Genomic DNA, 14,533 nt, shown 5'->3' on the forward strand with positions numbered 1-14,533 from the left:
GATGACTACAGAACCTTGCAGTGCACACCAATACTTACATGCTACATGATCAACTGTTTCTGATCCTTTCCACACCTTTTCTTTCACAATGTAATCGCATTACCAGTACTAAAGTTTATCTTTAATTACAAGCAACTTTGTGTAATAGGATTTGCCTCTGCTTAAAATGTGCAAAAACATGACAGGAATTCAAAAGTGAAGGAAAACAAAATGCAGTTAATAAATATATCATTACCATTTTGCCTGAATATTGAGGGGAGCCTTGCTAGATGGTTTGTTTAATTTTCCTTTGTGCCTGACTGCTAAGAAAGCATGTGTATGCTTGTTAGCATTTAGCAAACAGGGGCTTGAGGGCTTAAAGTCCTCTCTGAGAGACTTGGTAATGGGGATTAATGCCTTACCAAGGGGCACTAAGCGCATCGACTTGGTTTCAAATCTGGGACCTTCAGGTTTGAGACCAGTAAATACTGACAGATGGATTCTACGTTTTTTAATCTTGCAAATGTAACCCCCCCCCCCCCCCCCCTCTCTCTCTCTTTCTCTTTCTCTCTCTCTCTCTCTCTCTCTCTCTCTCTCTTTCAGAAATTTGCAAATATTCTAACTCACATGGGATTGGTATAGTGTAGATATTCTTTATTTATGTGCTCTATGAGCCTGAAACCTAATCCTGCACTATATTGTATATAATCCAAGTACCAAGTACCCATTTACTACACCACCTTTAAAAAAAATTAATTTGTTTTTGTTTTTCTTTCTTCTTAAACAATGTTAAGATTCCTCTCTAACCGTAATATACCTGTAATTCTATTTTATAACATTTGAATTGAGCAACTTTTCTGCACCGTTGGCAACATTGTTGAAAAAAAGATATAGAAGAACCTTATTTTTATATGATTGTATCATTATGTCTTTTGATAAGATTTGTAAATTTTATTCAGTCACAAACAAGGCTTATCATGAGCATGCACTACCGATTGACCAGCTCTTAAGTAAATTTTACCTCCTCATACCGTAATCAACTTCTTTATACCTTGTTTTGCTTCTAGTCTGAACGATCCTTTTATTTAACGATGTTTTTGTCATTATTTTTTATTTTACTCATGATATCACAGGTAAAATTACTTGGATACTGGGGGAAATTTAGAATTGTATCACTATCACCCCTCCCTAGTCATCATCTCCCCCTTTATTTCTGTATACTTTTTTTTTATTGAAGTGTAGTACAGTTTTGTGTTTCAGAGTTCAATTATATCTGCTGTAATGTCTGTCTTGTAAATATTATTGTATTATCTGTAAATAAATATTCATTATGCATAAATGGAATGAATAAAATAAACAAGGAAGTATAACAATGAAGTTGCAATTGTCTTACTGTTGTAAATTTTACTTTTTGTTGATTTACTGGTCAAGTCAGGATAATAAGATGGTATTGAAATTAAAAACACAACAAGTATTGCATATCAATTTTACATATCAATTTGCAATAATTCAATAATTGTGGGTGCACTGTGAGGGCAGAGGAAGTATTGCATGTTCCTGTAAAGAAAAGAAGATAACTTCCTTCTGACTTTTAACTTTAAAGGGCAATCCAACCCTTGTTATATTAAAGGTATTACAAAGTTTTGGTATGGGGTCATGAATTTGGTTCAAATTAACATATTGGAAGCATATGCGTTCCTACGATATTCATTGATCGTTTTCGCGGTTGAAATTGAGTCTATAAATTGTAAATAATAAACTCTTTATGTTGTATAGCTCCCTCTCAAGGTCAAGATATTAATTTAGCTATGAAACAATGTTTCTTGACTAAAATCGACCAATTAGCTATTCGGGTTTGGAAATTATATATCACAACTACATATTCTGAGATTTTCATGGTCGCAGCTACCATCATACGGCCATAGGCGTTATTTAAAATTTATCAAAATTTACCGGGAGCACCGGTAAATTTTTATATTCGATTTTTCTCGAAAACAGAAGTGTTTTAGGCGCTAATTCTTTTGGAACTTATAATACATCCACAGGGGCGTCCAAATATATCAAAATTGTAAAGATTCACTATCCACCCAATTTTCAAAATTTCCCAAACCTTTGTATTACCTTTAAAGTTGATTTGCTTGAAAACAGAAAAATAACAGAAACAGAATGGCAAAATTTGGAAATGAATCGGACCAATAGTAAGGAAGTTATGGATGTTTCAAATATGAGATCACTAAGTCTATGCGAATCTCAAATTGGTAGTTCAGTCAGTGGATGTGATGTAGGACGTAGATAACTCTCCCATCTGCCGTGTACACAAATGTTATTAATTTCTGTTTTTCTTGTAAGTTCCTTCACCCTTGGGCACTACTCAACATATATTATAGATGGCATATTATTATGTCCTCTAAAAAGAATAGACCCTCCTGAGCAATGGATTTTTGCAAAAATGTTGGTCATTTTATATGTTGGAACCATAGAGATATATACTACTTATTAAGTATATATCTCTATGGTTGGAACAGATTGGAAAATAGTCCGGCACTACATCACATTGACACTACCGCTTCAGCCAATTTGAAGTGCCCATACGCATAGTGATTACAAGTTTCAAAATATATTACCTTCTTATATTGAAACAGATATATTTAATTGAAACTTTCATCAGTTTGCTTCTCTGATTGTTCTGCCTTCTTTAAGAGTAGTTGTCTATTTGGGTAGGATTTCCCTTTAATTGAAAGTCACTATTAGGTAATACTATAGTGAATAGTGACCAAGTTGGTTTTATTGATAAGCCCATCAAGAAGCTCCATACAAGTTGTGACAGGCACATAAAATCAGGCCATCTTTAAATTCCATTACGGAATTATTAAAAATATATTCAATTCATGTGAGGATCTTATCATTTAAATTTAAAAAGAAAATTTGGAATCTTTGTAAAACAAAACTAAAGGACAATTGCATTTCTCTCTAATAACATATTGTATTTTGCGTATCAGGAGAATTAGCCCCTAGACAATCGCCTCTGGAAAATTACCCCCCCCCCCCGAAAAAATTACCCCCAAATCAAGGGACAATTACCCTCAAGGACAACCCCTCCCCCAGGACAATTACCCCTCGGAAAATTTCACACGTTGACAACTTCCCCCAGTATCCTGTACCCTGAAATTAACCCCTAGGACAATTACCCCCCCCCCCCCAGGACAATTACCCTTGTTGACAATTGCCCCCCCCCCCCCCTGTTCAATAAAAGGGAAGTACACCCTGATAATAATTAAGTTTTAATAAAAGCATTTTTTCTTTCTTTTTCGGTTGGGTATTGTCCAAGGAATATTTTGTATTGAAAGATTGCCCATAATGCAGACGTTATATCTTCTCCTTTTTCGAGGGGGGGGGGGGTTTTAGGGTCAAAGTTTTAGGGTTAGGGTTAGCAACTGTTAGTGCAAATGAGTTTTGGGTTGTGTTTAGGGTTATGGTTATGTGTATACTGTTGGGTCGGGGATTGGAGTTATGATGGAACTGACCGCAAGGTCATGTGTCTATCGCCACTACCCACAAGTATGATTAATTATTGATACGGCTATCGGAATTCCGACGTTTTTTAATGTCAATATTCCAATCTCAGTATTGTACACAAAGCGATAAACTTCAAGTGATGCAAGTTTCCTCAGAGTAATTTATTACTCCACTGTAGTTTGATACCCCAGTCACATCCATACAAGAAAGACGCCAGACCTACAATTGACCGAAAATATACGCTGTTGCCAATAAAGTTGGAATAGATTTATCTTACCTCTTAGGCTCTTTCCATGGAACGATTGAGACAATATAATTTATTCTCGATAGATGAAACTCGGAGAAGATATGAATTTATTTATCAAAATAACTCATATTTATTTGCACAATTATTTCATGAAAAGAGGTAAGAAAAAATAATTCTAACTTGATGGGCAACAGTGTATATATAACGACGAATTGCCCTAGCGGGATGCTTTTTGAGAAGTACCTGTTTGGAGACTTTCAACTGAAGTATCACATCGAAATTTGATACGGCATTTATAAAATGCCTTTCTTTAGAGTCGTTTCTCTTTTCTCTCCTCTCCTCTTCACTCTCCTCTTTTCTTTTCTTTCTTTTATTTATTTATTTATTTATTTATTTATTTATTTATTTATTTATTTATTTATTTATTATTATTTTTTTTTTGGGGGGGGGGGGGTCAAATTCCTCCATTTTATACTTCCCCTATATCATTCAATTCTTTTCTGTCATCTACTATTTATCATTCCACTTTCCTCTGTACTTTGTGTTGTTGTAATTTGATTGATTCGTTCGCTTTTATTATACTATTCAATAATTTGATTGATCATTGATTGATGTCATCATGTCGCCTTATAATATTTTGATATTTTAAAAGACAAGTTCCAATACCGTTTGGAAGTACAATGTATGTGACAAAAGGGATATGTATGATACATATGGTGATGAATTACGAATTGAAATATTTCCAAATAATTAACAGTTAATTGTTTTGTCAAATATTTCGTTCGATCGTGTTTAGTTACTACATGACTTTATACACTGCGTTTAAAAATAGGTTCACAGTATGGAAAAAGCATCCCTAAATCAATTTTTCTAATATATCAAAAAACGGTCTTAACTGTTATAGTTAAGGGACAAGGGTCTCCTCTATCAGATAAAGAAGCAAAAATCTTACAATATTTTATACTTTAACTTAGCAAAAGTCTCAAAATGTGAACGGTTGCCAAGAATTGGGAATATAATTGATTTTTTAATCGATTCATTGACTGGCTGACTTATTGATTTGATTGATTGATTGATTAGAATGGTTGATTGTTTGATCGATTGATTACTTGATCTTTCTTCAGGGATCAACCTTCATGATAATTATTAGTTTCTGATATCCAAAGTATACCGGCTCATATCGATATAGAGCCAGAAAGGTGTTAACTATGCATTGGAGTATCATTATATGAATTCCCTCCTGGCTCCAAACACCCTCTAACAAGTAAGATTTCAAACCTGTGCACTCCCAAAGCAGCACCATTGAAGCATACAATGTTGATGGATCTGCAGGGGCGGATCTAGGGGGCTTCGGCGGCTTAACCCCCCCCCCCCCCACCCCCCTTGGGCGGCCAAGTGAGAAAAAAAAAAAAAAAAAAAAAGAAGAAGGAAAAAAAAAAAGGGGGGGGAAAAAGAAGAAAAAAAGAAAGCAAAAGGTAAAACAGCGCTAGATCCGCCCCTGATCTGTCAAGACATACAATTTTCTAAATCCCGCTCATAAATTTCATCATCAGATTCTATTAAGCCTACACGACTCACTCTCGACTTTGTTGGTACCAGCAAGTCACACTCTTTTTTATTCATATTCTTATTGTTGTATCTAAGTTGAGGGCTGCGGGCACGTCAAGCTACTTTGCTTATTTGTAGCCCTCCTGTATTTAATGTGTGTTAATTATGCATTCAATATATTTGTTTAATTTCGTTTATTATTTGTATAAAATTATATACACTTAAAATATTGTATCAAACCATAATATGTTCATGAAAATGTATGATGAAAAAAAGAAAAAAGATGCAGAAACCAATAAATCAAATCAAATCAAATCAAACCAGAACATAAAGATCTCGCCAAATCTGGATTTTGCACCCTATCACAAAATTGGGTTTTGCACATAAAAAATATTGTCAGATTTTTTGGGGTACCATGTGAATAAAAGGACCATATAGCTTTATGGAAAGTCCCTGAATTTGTTTTTTAAACTCTTCGAACTTTATTCAGAGGCACTGAAGGGTTTCCGTATCACACGACACATAAACTGAAGGGTTTTCGTTCTCACTACAAATGCAGTGATTAAGAAAAACTCTTAATTTAATAATAACTAACAATAATAATAGTAATCATAATAATAATAATAATCATCATCATCATCACCATCATCATGATAATTACTATTATCATTATTTACATCAATATCATTATCATTATCAGGGGCGGATCCAGGAATTTCTTGCCGGGGGGGGGGGGCACACGGGGGGAGGGGGGAACACGGTGGGAAAGAGAACATATATATATATATATATTTTTTTTTAGTCCCCCCAAAAATCGCAACGACTCAGCTGAATAGCGGGGGGGGGGGGGGTAAGAGGACACTTTTTTCTTTTTTGGGGTCACGAAATTTTGCTCAGTGAGGGGGGGGGGTAAGGTCACCTTTTTAGTAGAGCCATTAGCATTTTTTTAAATTTAATTTTTTTTTTAAACACGTGCCCCCTGTGCCCCCCCCCCCTGGATCCGCCACTGATTATTGTTATTATCATTATTTATCACGATTGTCATTATGATCACTATGATAATTTGTATTATTACCATTACTATAGGAGTAGTAGTAGCAGTGGTATACTTGTAGTTGAGTCGTCGTAATATCATCATTATCATCATCACTACTATGCATCACTTTTCAAACGTCTTAGAAAGCTGCGGCCCCAACCCCCATCACTTCTTATACCGTCCCTGATAATTGCGGCCACAGAGATATTCTTTCATTGAACGAAGAGAGAAATATAGAGGGGGAGGGAGAAATAGAAGCAGAGAGATAGAGAGAGAGAGAGAGAGGTAGTGATAGACAGACAGACAGGCAGAGCCTGGAAAGGAACAGAGAGAGACAAACATAATCGGGAAAGAGACATAGAGAGAGAGAGAGAGAGAGAGAGACAGACAGACAGAGAATGAGGAAGAGACACACACAGAGAAGGAGGACAGTGAGAGAGAGAGAGTCAGAGAGAAAGAGAGAGAGAGAGAGACAGAGACAGAGAGACAGAGAGAGACAGACAGACAAACAGAGACAGAGAGAGAGAGAGGGGAGGGAGGAGGAGAGTGCGATCGAGAGATGAGAGGCTGGTTTGAGAGTGAGCGGGGAGTTGCTCGTTCATGAGTCATAATACACTAGACCACAAAAATGACAAATATTTCACCGATGGAATGTGCATTCACGATCATGTCGTCACGAGCAAAGAAGACTATTTATAATAACAAGGCGCTTGCATATGAAAAACATCGGTTGGTTTATCCAAACAACTTTACGAACAATATTCTTGTTCTTCTTTCCTCTTGTCAATTATAAAGCAAACAGTAATCCTTAAGCTACAGTCCCATATACGTCCCGGACCGTCCCGGACCATCCCGGACCCCATCCGGGGTGATCCGGGATTCGGTCCGTGTTGACACCGTGTTGGCACCGGGGTGGTCCTGGATGGTCCTGGATGGTCCTGGATGGTCCTGGATGGTCCTGGGCGGTCCGGGAGTCGACCCCGGATGTTTTTGACAGTCAAAAACTGCCGGGGTGGTCCGGGACGGTCCGGGACAATAGTTTGATCCGGGGTGATCCGTGTAGCCACCGTGCTGGGTCCGGGGTCATCCGTAGTGGCGCCGGGGCGGTCCGTGTTGATCCGTGGCAGTCCGGGAATGAGTTATTGACCGCCCAGGGCCATCCAGGACCATCCAGGACCATCCAGGACCATCCAGGACCACCCCGGTGCCAACACGGTGTCAACACGGACCGAATCCCGGATCACCCCGGATGGGGTCCGGGATGGTCCGGGACGGTCCGGGACGTATATGGGACTGTAGCTTTTAAAGCATCACACTTTTTTGAACAAAACATCCCGGACCATCCCGGATCACCCCAGACCATGGTCCGGGATGGTCCGGAGTGGTCCGTGCTCGTCCGTGCTGGTTCGGCTTTATATGGGACTGGGGCTTTACCACAGTTTTAGTAGTATCGTCTGCATATAGGACCTACTACTCATGACTAGAAAATCATCAAAACACCACCAACATTGTATTCTTCATGTTTGTGCAGGCATATTATTATGGCCTGTTATTGTTATTGTGTTAAATTCATTTTCAAACATTCTCTTTTACCAAATGCAGATGAACATTTAAGATAAATTAAAAAAAGAACCAAACAAAGCGATTTTGCTCATAGTTTATGGTTATCTTGCGGTGAAACTTGCGTAGCCGCTACGGCGTAGTTGCTTAGCAACTTCTCCTTCGTGATCGCGACATTTGAATGTGTAAATGGTCCTGTATCGCTGATTTACGACAGAACACGACTAACCAATGCCATGACGGGGCAGAGGGCACTTGCCTGCCCCCTCCCAATCGTATGACAACATGGAGAGGGGGAAATGCACTATAGGAGATGGTACACCCCTTCTAATTCCCAGGCGCGTAGCCAGGGGGGCAGTGGGGGCGGTCGCCCCACCCAAAAAGAAACGCTGGCCAAAAAACAAAAAAAAAGAGAGAAAAAAAAGAAGAAAGGAAGAGGACGTAGGAAGAAAAAGGATTAAGAGTCGAGAACGGTACAACGAATCGTCTTCTTTCTCTAATAATTTAATGAAACGTCTAAGCTTCCGCGCTTCGCGCGGGAGGGGAGGGGGGAACTGAATTCAGATAAGGATTACGAGTCGACAACGATACAAAAAATCGTCTTCTTTCTCTTTTAATTTATGAAACGTCAAAGCTTACGCGGGAGGGGAGGGGGGAAACTGAATTTAGACAAGGATTAAGAGTCGATCGAGAATGGTACAACGAATCTTCTTCTTTCTTTAATAATCTAATAAAACTTCAGAGCTTCCGCGCTACGCGCGGAGGCAGGGGAACTTGATTCAAACAAAGATTAAGAGTCGAGGACGGTACAGCGAATCGTCTTTCTCTAATGAAACGTCAAAAGAAACTGAATTTAGATAAGGATTAAGAGTCGAGAATGGTACAACGAATCGTCTTCTTCCTTTAATACCGTGCTCACTACCGCCCCCCTAAAATTAAATCCTGGCTACGCGCTAGCTAATTCCTTCAATCTATGACCTTGTTTTCTTGTGTTTGATGCCAATGCCGTTATGGTGTCCCGCATGTCACTAGGCCCCTTCAAAGCTATACCTAAATGGCTATGGCTATGCCGTTACGAGTGACGAGCTCATGAATAGACCATTTTCGTAATGTGACCAAATTTAATGCAAATTTTTTAAAATTGTATTGGGTACTCAAAAAGAACATAAAAGCCAACTGGCTATTTACAATCATGTACAAGAATATGACATGACAAAAACATCATAAATCTTTGTGAAGCGCGTCACTTTTACAAATTATTTCATTCACCTGATCAATAGACAAAATCCGAACTGCATATTAATTGTTGCCCATGCAGGTAGGACAAACATTATGACTTGACCGTTACCTAGCAACACTTAATGTATGCAGTTTGCATTCTGACTATTGAAATACTATTATTTTTATCAGCTGAATGAAATAATAATTATTTCAGAGACACTGCACAAAGGCTTTTGCATTAAATTTGGTTACATTACGAAAATGGCCTATTGATTCGTCGATGGTGGATCCGTGGCGGATGGTGGATCCGATGGTGAATGATCGTCCATCAGCATCGCACGTTGGTCCGGCCATTAGACACGGGGGGGGGGGGGGGGGGGGGGGCACTTACTCTATGTGTGAGATGCGAAGTACATTATTGTTTGATTCAGGAGACAATCCTACCATTTTAATTCCTTTTTTACATGCCCCGACCCCTATTTAATTTTCATGTTCTCTCTATTCACCTTTTCATTATCTCTTCTTCTTCTTCTTCTTCCGTTCTTCTTTTTCTTTCTTTCTTTCTTCAACTTCTTCTTCTTCTTCTTCTCCCCTTCTTCTTCTTCTTCTTTTTCTTCTTCTTCTTCTTCTCCCCTTCTTTTTCTTATTCTTCATCAGACTTCTACTCTTTTTCTCCTTCTTCTTTCTTCTTCTTAGTCACTCTGTTCTCCTTTTTCTTCTCCTTCTCCTTCTTTTTTTCCCCTTCTTCTTCTTCTTCTTCTTCTTCTTATTCTTCCTTTTCTTCTTCTTCTCTTCTTTTTTTCTTTCTTCTTCTTCTCTTCTTTTTTTCTTTCTTCTTCTTCTTTTTCTTCTTCTTCTTCTTCTTCTTCTTCTTCTTCTCTTCTTTTCTTCTTCTCTTCTTTTTCTTCTTCTTCTTCTTCCGTTCTTCTTCTTCTTCTTCTTCTTTTTCTTCTTCTTCTTCTTCCTTTTCTTCTCTTTTTTTTTCTTTCTTCTTCTTCTTCTTCTTAATTATTCTTTCTGTAGCCTATGACTAATTGACTCAGAGTATAATCATTATTTTGCCGCAACACAAATATACATAGATTTTTTTAGTTGTATACCAAGGCGTCATGGTTGTACATTAGTATAAAAATGGTCGGTCGTCCGTCTTGCATTGAAATGGGCAATATTGGCTGAATTAGGGGCAAGGGGTTTATAGGCTATTATCTGTCTTTTGAACTCGGCCTCGTGACAAACGCAAAAGCAAAAATATAAAATTACACAAACAAAAATAAATCATTTTGCATGCAAAGCGCAAGTGTGCTCATTTTGTCACTTATGCCGGTATATAGATTAGCAGGGTCAAAAAGGCCTATGTTCTGTACAACTTTTCATCCCATCCTTAGGTTCGCCCTAATTTCCTCGGAGGTAAAATATGATTTAAAAATAAATCAAACCACCAAAAATGTGTTTAGGAAAAAGCGGGTTTGGTTAACGGTAGGAAGGAAAACAAAGTGTTCCTAGTTTGTTTTTTCGCGGGCAACCATGTTCTTCCACCACAACTATTTATCACCAGAGATTCCAGCCATTTACCTTATGCGCATGCGCAGCACCGCTTTGTTCATTGCATTTGAAGAGCACATGGCGCGTACGTAAATGGATGATGTTCTTCGTTTATGTGCATGTTCTTCGAACATCCACAAATTATACATGAAAGTGTAGACCATTTTTGGAACCAATATATCCTCTATATTATTTAAATACTTTGGAATGTTTTGAAAACGCTGGCGTCATGGGTATTCATGGATTTTTGGATTACATCGAGCGGAATTGTCAGCAAGCATGCACGCGAGTGGACCTGGGACAACTCGCTCGAAAGCGACTAAATAACGCTGGAAAAAGGGGAAGAGCTTTGGTCGGACAAGATCCTTTATTGCTGGTAATTGATGCCAATAGCTGCCTTCATCGTCTATATGGCGGGAGCTTCACCGACTGGGTTTGTGGGGGCCAGTGGAACAGCATGTTCCACTTTATTGACAACTTGGCCAGGGCAAGCAGGAGCAACAACATGAAACTCATCGTTGTCTTCAATGGGAGTCTTGAGAAAAATCGGATTCCCGAGTGGTTGAAACAAGAGATTCAGACCAGAAATACCGTGGGACAAGTGTTAGGACATGTTCACAACAAAGGCACACCCCCTCCTAAAGCCTGGTTTACTCCTCCTGTTGCCTTAGGTACGTATAAGATTAAACAGCAACCTAAAACATCACATGTTTTTTCATCCTTCTTTTGCTTTGTTTTGGTTTGCAAGGGACCGCTGTGTGCGAGCTGAGCTCATTTTGTTCTCAATGCGCCGTGTGTTTTGTTTGTGTGTCTGAGCTGTATGTGCGCTATCAACGTCGGAGATTGGCAACCTTTTCTCCGAAGAACTTGCTTCAAAACATAGCTATAAAATTGTCTAGTGTGACAAGATTCCCTCAATATTTAAACCAACATCTATACATATCAATTGAAATCTATGTAAATTAATTTTGTTCGTATTTTAATCTCAGAATTGTTCTCAATTATGAGATATTTAGGATTAGTTTAAGGCTTGCCTATCGTGCTGAAAATACACTCGCGTAGATTTGTCTGTGAACAGTAAAATGTCTAGTCGAGATGCTGGCTGGTGAAGCCATGCGTGTGTATGGCTGCTTGAAAGCCGTCAGTAGCTGGTTTGACGTGCAGCCAGCTAGCTAGCTACACACAAAGACTGTCGGCTTGATTGCCCGAGCGACTTTACATGTGTAGCTAGCTCGCTGTAGCTCAGTCTAGGGTTAGAATAAAAACAGTTCTACGCGAGCCAGCTACCTAAATGTGCTTTGTCAAAATCTAGGCTTTGTCTGGGTACCTGGCATGGGCTTGCTTGCTGCATATTGAAAAGATTTATTCAGGGACTCGCACATGTTTGTGTGATTGTTTTGGTTTTCATTTTTTTTAGAGTATGATGAAAGTTTGCAGATTTGGCAATTTGGGTTAAATCTAGTTGGTCTACTTAATCAATGGACATTACTACATTTGTAGAAGATGATTTGTTTTGGAAGATTTATAAAAAAATGTTAGTTTTCAATTTTGCTGCCTCGTATTTTCTTGAAGTTGTTTAAAGAATTTGGTTGTAGAATCTATGTATGATTGAAATTATTGGACTTGGTATCAAACACATTTCTATTACCTCAATTTTGCTGCCTCGTATTTTCCTGAAGTTGTTTAAAGAATTTGGTTGTAGAATCTATGTATGATTGAAATTATTGGACTTGGTATCAAACACATTTCTATTACCTCAAGACTTGAACTAGAATAAAATTAAAATCAAAAGAATTATGCCAAAGCAGCCAAACCTACATCACATGTAGTGCCGTTGTGTAGTAATCACAGTGTGTCATATTCTATCAAGTCATTGGTCAAGGCAGGTCTCTGTTTATTTGTAGCAGAATTTCTTTCTTTCTTTTTTTCAATATTTCTTGTAATGATCATATATTTGTAATTCATTGTAAAATAAGTAATTAGACTAACAAAATATTTGACTAGTAAAGGAGCCACAATTATTAACTTCATGCGATAAAAGTAGAAGGATAAATGAAACAAATAATTGTAAAGTTGGAAAAAAGTAAGAAAAATATCACTTTTTTTTTAGGCCAAGTGAAAGTGGATCCCTACACAACTATAGTTTCTTGACCCCTCCCACCTCCTTTTTTAAAGTACATGCATATAAACATACAAGGGCAAATTTGAGAAATCTCAACTATGATGTGTACTATAATTTTGCCCTTTTTTGAGTATTTGTTGTGCATGAGTATTGTAACATGAAATTATGACATTGACTGAAGAAATGATCCTATCACTCTACTACATATGTAGGAATGGAACCATCATTTTCTCATTAAAATTCAGACAAGAAAATAGGAATCAAGAGTTTCCAAACAAAGGTATGAAGTTTTACACTCATGAGCAATAAAATTGAAATGGGCAATTCCATTTCCTTGATAACCATACCGGCACGTTGTGTGTCCAGAGACTCCAGACAGGTTGGTTATTAATCCGGACAGTTGATTTCAAGCAGTAATTTGCAGAAGATTACAAGCAATATTTCATAAATCTTGTAGTTCTTGTGTCGGACAATAATATAAAAGAATTATGGTGGATATTTAGCATGACATCCAAAGGAAGAAGGGAATGCCTTATTTTTGTTGAGTTTCCAGACACACAATACCCCAAGGACCCCATTGTACTATAATTATTAATGCCATTTCACAATTTGTCCTTATTTTTTTGTTTCTTGATGTTTCAAATGTACCCTACTTTCACATGGACTTTCCAGAAGTAGAGGAATGAATGCACATGTACATGTAGTTATAATATGTTTATAATGTAATTGAAATTTATAAATTAGTCACTCAGCAACAATGACCAAATCAAATGTTTTGCTTGATCAACAATGGCTTGACTTTCGATGAAGGTACTGTGTAGAATTGATTTACTGGTGTTGGTCAGAATGATTTTCAATTGGTAATAACGTAAAAAGATTCAAGAGAAACACACCAGTGAAAATATTGATGAAAATCAGATAAAGAATAAGAAAGTTATTAATATTTAAAGGTGTAATCATTGAAATGCATATAATTGGCAGCTCAGTGGTTTATATTGTGAGCATCTCTCCCATTTGCTTTGTATTGGTACTCCAAATTTCATATATTTGTTATGAAGAAATAAAACTTTTTTTCACAGCTCAAGATGTGTACAAAAATATATGTAAGGCACAGGTACAGTACAATGAGATTTTCTGTAGAAAATAGAAATACTGGTAGAGGTGCTTGCAAGGTACATGTTCATGTTCATCATATAGTTGCCAATTTGTGTATGATCAAGATTCTCTACAAAGTTTGACTGATCTGTCTCTTACATGTATGTTTACAATTTACATTTATGATGGAAGCCAGCTTGTTTTGATACCAGTGTGATTCTCACTTATAAGGAATTTTGAATTTTAGCAAATTTCTGACTAGTTAACTGAAACAAAAGTGCAAGTCAGCTCGTTGCAAGTAGTGTGATTAGTCAGTTTTTTTAGCAAGTGATAATTTGTAATAGAATAGCGCTGTTTTTTATTCTGTAATAAATTTGAATAGGTGAAAAAGTGAAATTTGAATACATTAATTGTACTTGTCTATTTACATACATTTGTATGTTCATACATGTGTAGGCTTTAATAGTTTTGTCCTCGAAAGGCCTCTAGTCAAAGTCAATGTTCATTGTCGGCGTACACAAAATTAAACCATGTTGAAATTATTTTCTTTTGTCATCCCCCCCTAAAGTGTAACTAAACTCAAACAAATCAGAACGTTGAAAAGGGCACAATGTACATTATACAGGCCTGATAAAACCCCGATTTAAATCGGTTTTCCGATTTTTTG

At 37.5% G+C, this 14,533-nt stretch overlaps 1 protein-coding gene and 1 long non-coding RNA gene across 2 annotated transcripts in view; one reads left to right on the forward strand and one right to left on the reverse strand.

Annotated features, from left to right (window-relative positions):
• Positions 1–745: 745 nt before the first annotated feature.
• LOC105447201 lies at positions 746–1,007 on the reverse strand. Its single transcript, XR_974001.2, has 2 exons — positions 943–1,007; positions 746–879 (listed from the first exon to the last, which is right to left on the reverse strand). It is a non-coding gene; the product is annotated as an uncharacterized LOC105447201 (long non-coding RNA).
• A 9,697-nt stretch (positions 1,008–10,704) lies between these two features.
• Positions 10,705–14,533, forward strand: part of LOC585193 (constitutive coactivator of PPAR-gamma-like protein 1 homolog) — a 37,550-nt gene continuing 33,721 nt past the window's right edge. Inside the window, exon 1 of the mRNA XM_030972052.1 lies at positions 10,705–11,320. Within this exon, the coding sequence (XP_030827912.1) occupies positions 10,879–11,320 (442 nt within the window). The 5' untranslated portion in view covers positions 10,705–10,878. The remainder of the gene's footprint in view (positions 11,321–14,533) is intronic.

This window comes from Strongylocentrotus purpuratus, unplaced genomic scaffold (assembly GCF_000002235.5).
Source record: "Strongylocentrotus purpuratus isolate Spur 01 unplaced genomic scaffold, Spur_5.0 spur5_scaffold_6, whole genome shotgun sequence".
NCBI classification, from domain to species: Eukaryota; Metazoa; Echinodermata; class Echinoidea; order Camarodonta; family Strongylocentrotidae; genus Strongylocentrotus; species Strongylocentrotus purpuratus.